This window comes from Pogona vitticeps, chromosome 2 (genome assembly GCF_051106095.1).
Source record: "Pogona vitticeps strain Pit_001003342236 chromosome 2, PviZW2.1, whole genome shotgun sequence".
NCBI classification, from domain to species: domain Eukaryota; kingdom Metazoa; phylum Chordata; class Lepidosauria; order Squamata; family Agamidae; genus Pogona; species Pogona vitticeps.
In genome coordinates this window covers 71,708,286-71,725,962 of record NC_135784.1, presented here as the reverse complement: position 1 = coordinate 71,725,962, position 17,677 = coordinate 71,708,286, and the positions used below count along the sequence as shown (strand labels likewise).

General features: G+C 38.3%; 1 protein-coding gene across 34 annotated transcripts in view; it reads right to left on the bottom strand.

The window, feature by feature from the left end:
* The window catches only part of IQSEC1 (IQ motif and Sec7 domain ArfGEF 1), a 465,124-nt gene that overhangs the window by 38,695 nt on the left and 408,752 nt on the right, over positions 1–17,677 (bottom strand). For all 34 annotated transcript variants that reach the window (XM_072989683.2, XM_078385370.1, XM_072989694.2 and 31 more), the window contains 3 exons: positions 13,100–13,261; positions 5,437–5,559; positions 3,731–3,897 (listed from right to left, as the gene is read on the bottom strand). In XM_072989683.2, coding sequence (XP_072845784.2) covers positions 3,731–3,897; positions 5,437–5,559; positions 13,100–13,261 — 452 coding nt within the window. The remainder of the gene's footprint in view (positions 1–3,730; positions 3,898–5,436; positions 5,560–13,099; positions 13,262–17,677) is intronic.

Below are 17,677 nucleotides of genomic sequence, written 5' to 3'. Positions count from 1 at the left end.
TTATTTATTTATTTATTTATTTATTTATTTATTTATTTATTTATTTATTTATTTATTTATTTATTTATTTATTCGATTTATATCCCGCCCATCTGGTATATTCTACCACTCTGCTTCACCAGTTCAGTCACTGTTTTCTTAAATTACACCCCCCTACAGCAGCTGTGGGTGTTTGCATGTTGGCATTAGTTTTTTTTCCACTACCACACAAATCACAACACAATTCTGAGGGCTTAACATAATTTACTATATATAAGGACCCATCATGCATCATGGTCTATTATGACTATGTTATTAATAGCATTTTTGTGCCAATTAGGGTTCAATCAGATGTAAGCACTCTGGCAGCCTAAGGCTATATTTGGTGCTGCTGTTGTAGCACAAGCAAAGATATGCTATATTTATTACAGAAATTTATATTCTGCCCATCAAATGGATTCCCAGGGTGCCTTACAATACTAAATCAAAACTATGAGGAAAGCATTGCAAAATAAAACCAGCATGACCTAACATCTAAAAAGAGCAGTGTAAGAAGTACTGAGCAAGGAAACACTTTAGGTTAAAAACGAAAATTAAAAGATATTCTCCTGCCACCAAAATGAAATCAATGGACAGACATTTCAGGAGTCACTACTGATCCGTATTTTATGAAAAGCTCACTTGTACGTACTATGCATAAGTATTTAAAACAACTCTCACTTGTACATATGCATAAGGAAAAATGTTAACTGCTCTGAGCTCTCTGTGAGGAAAGGCAAGGTATAATAAAACAAATGAATACAATAAGGGCAAAAACAGATGAGTGCTGGAAGTCAGGGACACTGCAGGTTATTTGCGTATGGATCAGTGATGCTGAGTACCTCTTGGAAGAGGCACTAATATTTTGAGAAGAAGCAAGGAAATCTGGTGGTATTCAGGGACAGGCTGCTGAAGGAGGTTTAAGATTATACCATTTCCCTTACATGATTTCATTGATATCAGTTGCAAAAGGAAAATCAGCTGCTAAGGATTATATATACTAATTTGCCACTAAATGAAGCATTGTGCTTGAAATAGTTATTTATTGGTACCTAGAAAAGAAAGACCCACTATTGCACACCATGAACAGCCATAAATTCACATTTTCAAAACAAAAATACTGAATGACAAAATATAAATGTACAAGAACAGCCTCTAAATACACAGTATATATCTTACAACGAGCTAAAATTGTATGCACTAAATTTGTAAACATTTTAATTACATTTTACTTTGTCTTTAAATACTTCTGTGTTGCAAAAACATTTTTAATGAAAAAAGCAGAGTATAAAAGCACAATTGAATAATTTTATTATTACACTAAACATTGGAGAAGACCAGTATATATTTTTGAGATACTGTATATGTATACTGTATATCTCTTTGATAGACAAAAGCTGTTCTTTGGTAGAAGACCCAGATTTTACTTCAGTGGCACTTCTGAAATTGGAGAATGCCTTGAAATTTTATTTAAGAAAAAAAGAATAAATTTTGTAAATTGTAAATACACTGAAAAACTGCAGATACTGACAAGCATTCCTAACCCTGAATAACTCAGGTGTTCTTGGACTGCAGTTCCCAGAAGCCTTCCTTACCACCTGCTGCTGTTCAGGGTTTCTGGGAGCTGAAGTCCAAAAACTCCAAGGTTACTCAAAGTTAGTAACTTCGGGTCTTTATAATCCTTATGTGAAATTGTAAGCAATTCTGCAAATAAGAAAACTGACACCAGCCACGAAGGAACACTATGTTTCAATGTAACTGGAAGGGGCAGTGAAAGCTGAATGAGTAGCAACCTCTTGTCTAACATGATTGGGAGAGATATTAAAAACACTATCAATCAGAGATAGAATCTGAAACCCATATACCTCTGATAACGACATGCAGACCTCCTTTTGAAACTTTCTTTTGACAAAGGAATCTGACACAGCTGGCCATGCTTTTTGAAACTTTCATCTTTTAACTGCACCATCCACAGCTCCGTGGTGCCAAGCCTGATGGATCACCTGTACAGGGTTGAAAGCTAGCATATCCATGACATTTTTTTTGCTGCCAAATAAAGGTACCTTGTCTTAAGATTTATCATAGGTAATAATGGATTCTGGGAGCACCACAGCACCTATCCTGAACTGGGGATAGTCCTGTCCTCTATTCCTGAAGATTCTGGGAATTCAGAAGTGAGACTGAAACATGATGTCTAGTTTCTTTATTATGGTATAGTAAAGGAATTACAGTGATAGGGCCTCCACCTGAAGAATACATGTTCTGTTGTACATACAGATGATAAGGCATCTAGGGACTAAATATATGAGTAGTGGCAAAATGGAGAAATGGATTATAGTGGATGAGATGTCAGACTCAGGAAAACTAGATTCAAATCCACATTCAGCTACAGAAACTCAATGAGGAATGGTAATGATAAACCACTCCTTAAACATATCACATAGCCTGCAAGTTCTACTGGTCACCAAAAGTCAGAAGTGACTTAAAAGGGCACATAACAGCAAGCAGTAGAATTTGGTTAAATATACAAGTCTCCTAACACATAGAGGAATGTTAAATTTCAGAGCTGTTACAGATTTGGACTGAACATCTATTTGCTTTGTTTACAAACTTAGTTCTCAGTGTCATCCAGTGAATACATGTAAAAATACAGTAGCCTTGAAAACATTATCTGAAGATCAAGGGCAACATGCCAAACCTAATTCTATGAAAAACAAAGTCTCTCTTAGTGTAACTTGATAAGTGGTCAAAGGTGGACTGTAGGCATTGAATTTTGGATGTCTGTTATAAATGTATGATCCGCAATGCAGGAATATTTAAAAACAAACACCTCTCATACTAGTATCTGAATCACAAAACTGATCTTCACAGAACCCAAATCTCATTCTGCAACCACCTGAGAGACCATAAAGCACTGTAGTAGCAAAGCACCATAAAAGCCCAGGCTGTGTGGCCTTCGGCAACCAGCATAATCCCAGGGTGTTTCCAGAAGAGGGGAAAAGGTAAATTACTTCCAAGTATTTTATACCTATAAAACCATGGAAATGTATACATCAGAACTGAGTTGGCAGCATATGATTATTATTATGATAAAAACACATGGTTTTTCTTTTAGTTTTGTAAGGTAGGGGATCTTTTTCACAGAGTCCTATAAACCTCTTCAGAAGTCAAAAGAGAAAAAGAAAAAAAAGATGAAGTGCAATCTCAGGCAAGCTTATTCAGTGTGACCATGATTGTAGCTTAACGGCTAACTTTTACAACTAACGTGTAGGCCTATGTACCATCGACAGCCAATGTGATGTAGTGGACAGAGTGTTGGACTAGAACTCTGAAGACCTCAATTCAAATCCCTGTTTGGCCATGGAAATTCATTGTGGTGGCAATGACAAACCAATCTTCAAGTACCCCACACATCTTGAAAACCTTATGGGTCACCAAAAGTCAGATGTGACTTAACAACACACAACAATTGTCCAGTGAGAAAAACATGTTGCAGCATTTTCACTGCTCAAAATATTATCTTACAGTATGCCATTCTGAATGCACTGTTTGGTTGGCAAAGCATTAAAAGATCATATTAAGAATGTTGCCCCAGGCTCTCGTTTTTAAAATAATTCCTGATGTCTCAACACTGGATTCAATACATTCAAGACTAAAAGATGTATCACATATTCAACCTCTAGACACTAACAGACCTCTAAATCATGCCTACCTCTCAGATTCTTGACAAAATCTTCAAGCTTCATTTTCCGTTCTGGTTTCACATTTGGACTATACATATCTGTATTTAATAATATGATTGCAAAAGCTAGGATGAAGATGGTATCAGGATTTCTGAACTGTCTCACAACACCTGGATTGCAGATGCAATATCTTTGACTAGAAAAGACACCAAAGGAGAAAAGCAGGTCAGATTCAAAGATGAATCAATAGGCCACTTAGAACAAACCAACACAATTTTTATAAACTGTCTTCATGTTGCAGACACTTAGCACTTTAAAACTGTTTACCATTTTTTCCATTCACTCAGTTAATAATGGCATCTAACGCGGGCTTGCTCTTGCAAGAAATGAGCAGGGCTGTCGAGAACAGGACATTTTGCAGATTTCTAATTCATAGGGCTGCCATATGTTGAGGGCAACTTCACGGCACGTAACAACAACAATACATGTAATGCAGTATTATGCTTCCATGTGTACTGTATCTAAATCGCTATTTTTATTTCTGTGCGTAGAGCTAGACCACTCCATTAAAGTAAGCACCATAAGCCTGCAAATTACGCATAACTAACAATGCAGTCACTATACTACACTGTGGAACAAAGAGGATCAATTAAACAGATTTAATAACTTGCTCGAAAAGAGATATGGGTGATGATTTATTCAGGCCAAAGCAAGTTCAGTACAGAATGCTGTCTACTGCCACTGCAATACGCCTTAAGCTTTCCAGTGAGATAAACAGCATACAGTAGTTAATAAGCAGTGGTCCAAATCCTATTACGTAGTTATGCCGGCACAGCAAAAACAATATAACATTTGGAGGCAAATTGTGGCAAGTCAAGAAATTATCAGCTGCATACTGAAATGTGTGATTCAGTATGCAGATGACAATGTCTAGAGTACAGTAAATGTTTTAACTTGGGACAATCTGTCTCCACAAGTTATGCCATTCACATAGCTACTCAAGAGGATGTTGGGCAGTATACTGTCTCTGGGGGTAACTCTGGCCTACTTCTGAATAGATATGCTCCTTGTAGACTAGTACAAAACAGAAATTAGATATGATTAATGATTGGTTTCTTTATGTTTCAATATTACAGAGTTCTGCACACATCATTTATATGAGTATGTGCATCCTTTACTATTTGCCTAGTTTCTCAGTCCAATGACATCAGCAGATCTATCTCACCCTCTGAGGATATTTTTCTTTATTTTGACAAAGTTAGATTTTTACATTTCTTCCCACATCCTTACCAAGGATGGGAACCAAGAATATATTCCTTATTCCCACAAAGGATAAAGTGCATCTGCCTAGGCTTTAATAAGTTAATGCTCTTTGCTTGACTAAGCTAAACTGTTTAATTAAAGGTCAACGGAGTACACTGCAAAATATAATTATGTCTTTGTTTCAACAAGCTGAGGTTGTACATTTTATTTTATTTTAAATATTTAAACTGAAACCAGAAAGCTTTTAGTTTCAAGGATAATGTAAGAAACAAGAAACACAGCAACTAGAGAGTATACATACAATATAAAATATTGTGCAAACAGAACTTTATATCAATAATTTGCCTTAATCTACTCATTTATGCAGATTTAAAACAAATGGAACATAATATTTGTAACTACAGTCAACTTTACGATGTCTGTAGCTCAGCGGATGAGAAAATTACTCCTCTGATAACCATTTTTGCCATACCTAAAAGCCTCAATGAGTCGTTCTACTTTTTGAGCTTCTCCTTGGACACGGATATGAGCTTGAAATTTCCTGAGTGCTTCATCCAGTTCCATAGCTGAGAAGTCCATTTCATCCACAACACAACTGGGATAAAGAAAACATAGATTTGCTTTGATTTTGCTACCTTCCAGCTCAGATTTTTTTTTAAAAAAAATGCAATGTCTGCAACATTTTTCATTGAAACACTATATATTTGCTTTGCATAGCACTGTCAGATTAACCATTTAACTATGAAAAGAGAGAATGAGAAAGGAAAAAACATAACCTTATATAACGAAGTATTTAATAAAAGATCTTGCTTTTTTTCCTTACAAGGCTGCAGGCGTGCTGGATATTGATCAGAGAAAAAAACTGACTGAACCAAATAATAATTATTTTTATATTTTTGTGGAAGTTGCAGTTCCTTTTTTCCTCCCAGTCACGGCTTTTTGTAGGAAATGAACTACTACCCTGATTTACTGCTTTACTGAACAGAACTGTGAGAACCAGAGCTTGGAACACTTCTTTTTAAAAAGTAACGTATTAGTTTTAATTAAAAAAAACAAGTTACTTTGTGAGTAACATGTTAGTATTACTTTAATAAGAAATTACATGTTGCAGCTAACATTGTAACATGTTGTGTTCAAGGCATGGTTGGAAGCAAAAGATACCAGCTACAGTATATCCTTGCCTCTGAATATTGTAATAGGCTTGTTACTTTTCTTTTGTTTTCACACCTAAACACTTCCGGATGGAAAAGAATTTGAAGAGCGATATTTTTTCCTCTTTTAAGAGTGGGGCATTGTTGAAACTCTCCTTAAAGTATTGCGAGAGGCGCCCATGCTAATAGCATAGTACTTTTTTGAAGAGAAAAAGTATATGCTGCAGGCAATGGAGATGAGACCATAGAAAGGGGGGGGGGGGGAGGAGGAGGAAGGGTTGGTTTTTTTTGAAAACTGATACAAGACCATGATTTCTGAAACTACGTTCTAATTGTCTATTACAGGGGCTTTAGACTAACTTTCAATTTAAAACGCGCACCAAACTCTGCTAATTTCTATTTTCGCATTAGGCTTCTCTAGTTACCAGCTACTAAAGACATCAACACCAGTGGTGTCCTGGAATCAGGACTCACAGACTCTCCAAATACAAAGGGCTGTGACATCCTCTGCCACCTGTTCCCTCCAAGCTTAGCTGCAATCCTCCCAGTAGCTGGGAGAAAAATGGATTTCCCCCCAAAAAACAGTATGTTCTTGAGAGCTATCCCTGTTGTAATAAAAGGTATTTCGCAGTAGTTTAATCTTGAATTAAAATCCATTCTCTTTAAAAAAGATATTCTACACATGGACCCAGTAGCCTTCCACTTTGGACCCTCCTTACTTTCTGTGTAGGGTGGCTGACTGGACTGTCATGATGACCACCTAGACTCCGAAATGTAGCATGACACCACATATCATTACAAAGTACAACAAATGAATGTAGCTATCACAGCAAAAACATAGGACCCAGGTTAAAAACGTTTTAATTAAAAATACTCTTATGCACTTAAGTACTGTGTAAGCCCCCTTCTTCTGAACATCTTCAATTAGAGCTTTTCTAGATCAAGCGCGTACTTCCAAAAGCGTGTTTAGGCTCAATCAAAGTTAGTATCAGTATCTGCAAAGTGCCTGACGAGGTTAAATTGGGAAGAGGTGGAAGGAGAGATTGCATGATCCTATAACTTGCCTATGATATAGCCTTTTAAGGTGATGCCTGTCCTAGCCTACAGTACCTAATACGAACAGGCTTTCTGAGAAGCAGCAAAGGAGGTAGTATTTTTTCCTCTTTTCAGAACACCTCATTACAGAGATTGTGTTAGTGCAAATTGTCATACCTCGATCCTTTGACAGAGTGAAGTCCAGAAGTCAATCTACCATAGACACAGCATGCCAGTTGATTGCCCCCCATTAATATCTAGTATATTTTTGGCTTCATACTGTACAATTTAATCACAGAACAATGTCACTCTCTATAGCCAGATTAAGTATGGCAGATATCCATAAAAATAACTGCAAATGTCTAAGAAATGAATGCCAAGCCTTCTTTGAGTAGCTTGGCTACCTGCCATTTCTGAATTGAAGCATGCCATCTGGAGCAATATTTATTAAAATGCCCACATTCTATTCATCTTTTTTCTATTATTTATAGCAACAGAATAAAAAAAATGAACATCAATGGTTCTATCAATAACATTTCACTGTTTTCCTGCCCTGTTTCATTTCACAGCATTAACAACTTGTGAAAATAAACTGCATCTGCATACCTGACAGAAAGCTTCTATACTATCCAGTTTAGTTGTTTTAAGTAAACATTCGAGCAGCATATTTAATTTCTCTGGCAGCATTTCAATGCTCAGTCAAAGGCACTCAAGCTTCACTAAGTAGCTTTAGAACAAATAAAACAGAAAGATTCAATGTTTGATTTATTAGAGTTCTAATCACTGATGCAAATATGAAGAGGTGGCGTTCATGGTTCAGGTTTCTAGCCTATACGATCATATGTTTCGATAACATATTAAACAGCACCAAGAATGTTTTCATGCTGTGCAGTTCCCTGCACAACAACCTCCCTTTGATAAACTTAGGCAAGACCCCAACATAAAGTTCTGACCCACAGGACTATTTTCTGGAGGATGGGGAACCACATGGCTATGAGGTGGAAATTCCATGTAGATTTCCCAGGAAAGACCACTGGATTAGCAGAACATATATATATTTTTAAAAAAACATTGCTTCATTGTTCTTTTGGGGATACAAAAAACCCTGCATTCCACAGATATATCTAGGAAGATGATTGTGGCATCTGCCCAGGTCATGAATATTAACATGCTACCTGCATAGACCAATGGGAATGCTGGAGGGGCGGAGTCAAGAGATATAAGAGACTCAGCAGGAGGAGGGTGAGTAAGATAGAGAGATAGGGAGTTTTGAGTTAGGAAGATAGAGAGTTTTGGAGGTTGGGTGGGGAGTGGTGGTTGAGAGTGGATAAAGGAGAATGTTTCTTTAAGATTTAACAACATTGCTTGTTCAGTCAACACCTGTATCAATAAACAATTTCTATTTGGTTCTTTTAAAGTGCCATATGGCCTGGACATCTATCATTAATATTATGTAATGTTAGGAGAAGCTCTATACAGTCAGCAAAAACAAGAGCTGGAGCTGATTGTGGCTCTGATCATCAGCTTCTTATAGCAAAATTCAAACTTAAACTGAAAAAAGTAGGAAAAACCACTGGGCTAGTCAGGTGTACTGTAATCTAAACCAAGCCCCTTATGAATACACAGTGGAAGTAAAGAACATATTTAAGGAACTAGATTTGGTGGACAGAGTGCCTGAAGAACTATGGATGGAGGCTCAAAACACTGTACAGGAGGCAGCAACAATAACCATCCCAAAGAAAAGGAAATGCAAGAAAGCAAAGTGGCTGTCCAACGAGGCCTTACAAATAGCAGAAAAGGGAAGAGAAACAAAATGTAAGGGAGATAGGGAAAGTTACAGAAAATTGAATTCTAACTTCCAAAGAATAGCAAGGAGAGACAAGAGGGCCTTTTTAAATGAACAGTGCAAAGAAATAGAAGGAAATAATAGAAAGGGAAAAAACCAGAGATCAGTTCAAGGAAAATTGGAGCTATTGAAGGAACGTTTGTGTGCAAAGATGGACATGATAAAGGACAAAAATGGGAGGGACCTCATAGAAGCAGAAGACATCAAGAAGAGCCAGCAAGAATACACAGAGGAAATATACCAGAAAGATTTGGATGCCCTGGACAACCCAGATAGTGTGGTTGCTGACTTTAAGCCAGACATACTGGAGAGTGAAGTCAAGTGGGCCTTTGAAAGCTTGGCTAACAACAAGGCCAGTGGAGGTGATGGCATTCCAGTCACCTGGAATGCCATCTTAAAAGATGACACTGTTAATGTGCTACACTCAATATGCCAGGAAGTTTGGAAAACTCAGCAGTTGCCAGAGGATTGGAAAAGACCAGTCTACATCGCAATCCCAAAGAAGGGCAGTGCCAAAGAGTGCTCCAACTACTGTACAATTGCACTCATTTCACCCGCTAGCAAGAGTAGATGTCGTCTAAATGGGCGGGGTATAAAATTAAATAAATAAATAAATAAATAAATAAATAAATAAATAAATAAATAAATAAATAAATAAATAAATAAAAGCTCAGAATCTTACAAGGTAGGCTTCAGCAGTATGTGCACCGAGAACTCCCAGAAGTACAAGATCTGGATGTCCCAGACAACCCAGATAACGTGGCTGCTGACCTTGAGCCAGACATCCTGGAGAGTGAAGTCGAGTGGGCCTTAGAAAGCAGGGCTAACAACAAGACAAGTGGAGGTGATGGCATTCCACTTAAAATCTTAAAAGATGACGCTGTTAAGGTGCTACACTCATTATGCTTTCAAGTTTGGGAAACTCAGCAGTAGCCAGAGGATTGGAAAAGATCAGTCTACATCCCAAGGCCAAAGAAGGGCAGTGCCAAAGAATGCTCTAACTACCAACCAACTGCACTCATTTCAAAGCTAGCAAGGTTATGCTCAAAATCCTAAAAGGTAGGCTTCAGTAGTATGTGGACCGAGAACTCCCAGAAGTACAAGCTGGATTTTCAAGGGGCAGAAGAATTAGAGACCAATTTGCTAACATGCACTGGATTATGGAGAAAGCCAGAGAATTCCAGAAAAAACATCTATGCAAAAGCGTTTGACTGTGTGGACCACAGCAAACTATGGCAAGTCCTTAAAGAAATGGGAGTGCCTGATCACCTTATCTATCTCCTGAGAAATCTATATGTGGGACTGGAAGCAACAGTTAGAACTGGTTATGGAACAACTGATTGGTCCAAAATTGGTAAGGAGTACAACAAGGTTGTACAGTGGTGCCCCGCTTGACAACGATAATCCGTTCCAGGAAAATTGCTGTTAATCGAAATCGTTGTCAAGCGAAAAAATAATCCCCATTGGAATGCAATGAAAACCAGTCAATGCGTTCCAATGGGGGAAATACCTCATAGTCCAGTGAAGACTGCCCATAAAGAACCGCCAAGCAGCTGTTCCAATTTGCTGTAATGTGGAAACCAGCCATTTTGAGAAGGGAGGGAAGCCATTTTGTGGAGGGAAGCCATTTTACGGAGTCGGAAAAAACATCGTTTTGTGAACAAACGGTTCGCGAAGCAGGCTCCTAATCAATATAATGTGAAAAAACCCCACTGTAACCATCGTTTTGCGATTGCAATAGCAATCGCAAAAATGTCATCGTCAAGCGATTTTGACGTCATGCAGGGTAAGCGTCTAGCGGGGCACCACTGTATATTGTTTCCCTTGTATGCAGAATACATCATGTGAAGGGCAGGACTGGATGAATCCCAAGACGGAATCAAGATTGCCGGAAGAAATATCAACAAGAAATATGCAGATGATACCACTTTGATGGCAGAAAGTGAGGAGGAATTAAAGAACCGCTTAATGTGGGTGAAAGAGGAGAGCGCAAAAAGTGGTCTGAAGCTCAACATCAAAATAACTAAGATCATGGCCACTGGCCCCATCACCTCCTGACAAAAAGAAAGGGAAGATATGGAGGCAGTGATTTTACTTTCTTGGGCTCCCTGATCACTGCAGATGGTGACAGCAGCCACGAAATTAAAAGACTCCTGGTTCTTGGTAGGAAAGCAATGCCAAACCTAGACAGCATCTTAAAAAGCAGAGACATCAGCTTTTCAACAAACGTCTGCATAGTCAAAACTATATTTTTTTCTAGTAGCGATGTATGGAAGTGAGAGCTGGGCCATAAAGAAAGCTGACCGCTAAAGAATTGATGCTTTTGAATTGTGTTGCTGGAGGAGACTCTTGAGAGTCTCCTGGACTGCAAGGAGAACAAACCTATCAATTTTGAAGGAAATCAACCCTGAGTGCTCAGGGTTGGAAGGACAGATCCTGAAGCTGAGGCTCCAATACTTTGGCCATCTCATGAGAAGAGAAGACTCCCTGGTAAAGATCCTGATGTTGGGAAAGTGTGAAGGCAAGAGGAGAAGGGGACGACAGAGGACGAGATGAACGGACGGTGTCATCGAAGCGACCAACATGAATTGGACCAAACTCCAGGAGGCAGTGGAAGAAATGAGGGTCTGGTGTGCTCTTGTCCATGAGTTTACAAAGAGTCGGACATGACTTAGCCGCTCAGAGTGGTATAAACATACCAGATGAGCGGGATATAAATCAAATAAATAAATAAACAACAACAATGTTAATGTATCAACTGATGGCAGCTTAGGGACACGTAGCGTGAGCTCTTTGTTTGATGAAACAAGCAGAGGCCACGTGGGGATCGTGAGGAGGACAACCCACCTTTTATTTATTTATTTATTTATTTATTTATCTATCTATCTATCTATCTATCTATCTATCTATCTATCTATCTATCTATCTATCTATCTATCTATCTATCTATCTATCTATCTATCTATCTGTCTATCTGTCTATCTGTCTATCTGTCTATCTATCTATCTATCTATCTATTTATTTATTTATTTATTGAATTTATATCTCGCCCATCTAGACACAGTGTAATCTGGGCGGCTTACAACAAATTAGAATTAAAACAATTAAAACATTCAATATAACCACAATTTAAGCATAGTAAAAATAGTGTATACTGTACTCCACTATTTATTGCAATGGATTATTTATGTATAGTTCGTTGCAATAAAAGCACATTCATATGAGTAAACATCACAAATAATATGCACACCAATCAACATGAAAGTCTGCATGCAACAGCAACGCCTAATCAAAATATATACATGTAATACATTAAGTTAGGTCTGCGTTGTAACCTCTATCGTAAGATGATATACTGTGTATATTATGGCACATTTTTTATGAATCTTTTACCATAGGGGCTACTGGATTGGTCAGTGCTTTTTGTATCTTGCCATAGTGACAGTAGTTGGGAGTCTGATTCCCCCCTGTGCCTCCTTGACAGGGGCTGGACTCGATGACCTGTAAGATCCCATCCAGCCGTGCAGTTAACCCTAAGATTATTATTATTCAATATTTTTCTTTGGCTGTCACATATTTCTGTTTTGTGTCCTTAAGTCTTATTTTTTTTTTTTTTTAAACAGAAAAGACTGAAATACCTGACCGAGGAATTAGCTGAACACTATTATGTGAAACAACAATAGTCTCTTCCTGTATGCAGAAGACCCTAGTATATCACATCATGCCATTTTTCTTTTAGAAAATGAATTCTGCTACACTTCAAGGAACAGTAAAGGATTCATAATTAATTGACAATTTCCTTCTGAATGAACTTGTCCTGTACATTTCAAGTAATTATGGATTATAGTACAACAGACAAATCCTTGCAAACATTCGTCTGGATTAGTCTTGCTGAGTTGTGTGCATGGCTGAAAAAGTAATGGGATTCCCCCCCCCCCCCAATTATTTTCTTGATTAATTCTTACACAGTCTGGCAGAGACAGCCTCTCTGAAATTGCTTTTAGCCTATGCACAAACTACTCAGTGGATACCAGTTCTTTTAAAAGTTGCTGACCACATGCTCAAATATGTAAGAGTTGAAATGTTTAATATGTGTTACTTACTCTAACACATCCCGGTTAAACTGCTTTTGTCGGTTTCCAAGGAATTCTCCAATCATCTGTCTGCTGAGTCCTTTTCTTTGTAGAAGAAAGTGAGCAACTCCAACAGGTGTATCGGGCACAAAGCCTCTCTCAATCAGGTACTGGATTCCTTTTTCAGGTTTTCTTTAAAAAAAAGAAAAAGAAAATAACAATCCAAATTCTCTCATTTGTTTTTTTTTAAATCTCCTATTTAGGTATAGAGGCATATAGGGATTATTTTAGGGGCTCTTACACAGTCAAAATCTTTTAGTCTGTAATGGAAAGATGCATAACTAAAATTATTTTGAGGGGCACTTGACATTTTATTACATTTGGAATTTTTTAAAATGCTCAATAAACTAAAGAAAAAAAAATAATTGACACAACATTAACCCTGCTTTGTTTTTAAAATATTTTGGGGTAACTCCAGTATTAGCTCTTCTCACTGAAAACTAACTGAACTGAATAGAACTGGTGAAACACAACTTCCACTGGTTTCAATGTGCCTACTAGAAGGGTCAGATTAATCTTGGATTTAGCCCATATTTTTTCTCTCTCACCCCATTTTGATTTCTGTAATTTATAGCATGCTCTCTGTCCATCAACTGCCTCTTCTATTTCTCACACCCAATCTCAATTTATAGAGCTATTCTGGATTGGGTAAAAGATTCCTGTAGATCAGCATTTTGCCACCAACAGCGGCTAACCACACCCTTCTAGAAGCTATGCTTCTAAACACCATGCCTGAAGGCAATACCTTTTACTTTTATTTGTTCCTAGTGTGTGGTACAGATACAGCTTTCATTGTGAAGGATCCACTTAGCTACTTCAGCTACTAATGCATGTATATTTCGTGGAGTTTATCTAAATGCCGTTAAAAGCTGTAATAACTGAGAGATTTGGATATGGGCTAGAACACATGGCGGTAGAGCAGGATTCTGCTACCTTTACTACACACAGTGCTTCTTGTAAAATGAGGAACACCTCCACCACTCATATCCAGGTTATACCTGAAGAAATGCCATATGATGAGAATGATTCCAAAGTGCAGGGCACACAACAATGTGGTCAAGTTACAGAACATCAGATTTTGGTTGAATATCAAGAAAAATGTCCTAATTGTTAGAGCAATATGACAATGGAATCAATTATCTTGAGAGGTACCTGGCAGATATCGTTTGATTTGTATTCCTGCATTGAGCAGGGGTTTGGACTCAATGGCCTTAAAGGCCCCTTCCAATGATTGTATGATGATATTTCAAAAACAACAGATTTAATTCTGAAAGTTGCTAACGGATGTCATTAATATAAGACACAGTTCCCTACAAACTGTAAAGAACTTTGCTACAATTACTGTATTTTTTGCTCCATAAGATGCACCTGACTATAAGACGCACATAATTTTAGAGGGAGGAAAACAGGAAAAAAGCACTTCTGTCAAGCCTGGCTGCCTGGGTGGCACTGCGGCGTCTCCCCTGTGACGTGGGTGGCGGCGGGAACCATAGCTCAAGTAATAATCGTGGGCTCCCTGATTACTCATTTATCATTACCCGGTTCCCCCCACACACCCTTATTTTTGTGGGAGTGCAGAAGAGACACCTTAGCTAGTCCCTGATGGGCCCTGAGAGACAGAATAGAGAAAGAGAGAGAGAGGAGAGAGGCAGAAAGGGGAGAGGAAGGAAGGGGGAAGTGTGAAGAGGAGGAGCCGCCACCACTGTGTGAGCGAAGGAAGGGCTGGCAGAGCGAAAAGCAAGGTGAGGGCGAGAAGAAAGCTGAGACGAACGGAGCAGAAGAGAGGAAAGCTACGGAGGGGAGGAGGAGAAGGAGCTTGCTGCGCTCCCCCATTTCGAGTCTCCCCTCACATCGCTTTCTGCTGGTGGCGGCAGCGCTGGGCTGAGGCAGGCGCCCCTCTGACGTTCAGGTCCCGGCCTAGTGAGGGGGATGCGGAGAGACGAGAGAAACTCGGAGCGGGGTGTTGACCGAAGAGGAGGAGTACAGCAACATGGGTTCTGGGTGTGTGTGTCTGCACCATTTTTTTACAGTATTCACTTCATAAGATGCACACACTTTTCCCTCCACTTTTGGGGGGGAGGGGAAGTGCATCTTATGGAGCGAAAACTGTATGCTATCTTGAAAATGAAACTCTGGCAAGCAATCAGAAGGAATTCCAAGATACAACTACAGTATCAAGAAATGCATACTCTTCAAAACACATGAAAAATGTGAAATCCTAAAGGCTTGTCAGCACCAGCTTTTGCCCATATAGCAATGTTTATCAAATATGCCCATCACATTTGCAGAAGCAGCCTTGTATGCAGGGAGGAACTAAGGCAGTCACAGAAATGCCATACTAAGTAATAAGCTCAGCCAAACTAAAGACAGGCTGATTTTACTGATATAAATTTTATTTCTGCATTTCATTCTACCTTTCACCTTCCTTTTAATGACCACATGATCTCTTCTCTAATTTTCCAATCACAACCACCCAAGAAAGGCAAAAATATCCTTCAAACTAGAGACTTGAATGATATACGGTTATCTAATGGGACCTTTATGGCTAAGTGGGCATTTTAATCCACATTTTACCTGTCCACATCTGACCTGCGATCTACAATGACAGGGTGAAGAGCCAGGAGAAAACAGTGGCTCAGGAAAGTGGACACATACAAAGAATTAAGGAATAAATTAACTTTGAGAATACACTCGGTCTAAAGGGATTATTAGTCCTCAACCGAATAAACCAAGTGAATCTCTGACTACTATCCTGACAGTTATAGACATTTCCTGTCAGCCACCAATTCTGTGAGTGTATGACTACCAATGCCTATACTGACTTCTAACTATATAAATTCTTAGGTGAAATTTACACTAATGGGTTACACCACCGTAACTTTCCAGCTGGACTCCTGCCAATGGAATGTATGCAAGTGCTGACTTAATGATGTTACAGGTTCTTTCCATCTATCCCACGCCGCAACACACAGGCTTATAATTTCACCACAGTTCAAGAAACGGAAAATTACAACTACTCATCTTTTTCACAATTGAAATTCTATAGTAAAATTTAATTAATACACAATGAATTCCACTGTCTAACAATCCCATGGCCATAGTTATGTGTAGAAAGCATCTTAAGGTTTAAGAGAATAAGAAAGGTAGTAATCTGCACACACTTAAGGGAAACCCTTGGTTTGCTGCAAGGTTTCTTCTGGTTGGTTCTGCCAGACCACTATAGCCACAAAAGTGCTCCATGCATGAAATTATAGCACTGACATATTTATTTTAATAATTTTTTATAATATAATATACAAAACCAGAAGAAAAATGTTTCAACCATTATCTACAGAGGGACACACAATAGTTAAGTCATGACCACATAGAAATGACAAGTGAATGTAATGGAGGAACTGAAACAGTTTTAAGTGACACAGAGTTGCTTTCTCTACTGTTTGCTAATTATTGCAAGTTGGTGCTTACATTTTCAGATTAAAGATCGTTGTATATCACATAGCCAGATTCTTGGACTAATAAATTGGTTGTGTATCTGTGTTTTTGATGACCCATTCACATTAAAATATGGTTTCTATGGTGGGGAAAGAGCACCTCTTAACATACTGTCAAACTATACCTTGCTTTGATATCTAAATGAGCAAAATGTGATTTGTGTGATTTTTCCAAATGGGACTGAAAACCAGATTTGAACAGCTTTGGCTTTGAGGGATCATTCAAACCACAGCATGCAAGTTTCAACATAATGTCAATGTTTTGTCAAGCCAAAAGAATAAGGGAAGGAGAAAATGATAGACAGAAGAGCAGTGTATGTATAGCTTTTTTCCAACCCTCCAAACTGGATTAGGGTAAGGGATGGATAAAATATCACAAGTAGCCACTTTCTGAAGTATACTGTGAGAACAAATACAGAAACAATGCAGAAGTAATAAGCTCACACATAGATTATGTGTTTATTTGGTACATGCACTGAACTGTCTAAGTTTGTACAGGTAATTGTGACCACACTTTAGCATTTTAATGCTTTTTCCATTTTCTAAGGTAAAGAAAACTCCTGGAAACGAAAATAGAAACCCAGCTTTGCAGATTAAGGGTGCAGTCTTTTGAGCAAAGAAGAACAAGCCGTTTCCAAGATCCTCCTATTTTTAGACCCAAGAGGCTCATGTAATCACAAACCTTTTGCCCATGAAGTTTGTTGAAAAGAATGTTATAAAATGGCCTTGCAGTGCTTTACTGTGCTGTACTATGCTAGTAATCATTAAACATTTGGTAGAGAGAAATATATGCAAAATACATCTCAAAAGTAGGTACAGCAAAAAACTGCACTATCATCATGTCTTAAAATCAGCCTGCCTGAAAGTTTTCATATGATAATGAAAGAATATTTTTTCATCCTGCAAGTGCAAACTAAAATAATATTTTCTCTGTTCAAACCAAATATTTTCCCCTCTGAGCAAGCAGAAAAAAAGACTGAAAACCTATACACAATCAACTAGGAAGGAAGGTCCAGTCAGCTCAGCAAGATTTATTTCTGAATAAACATGTACAGGA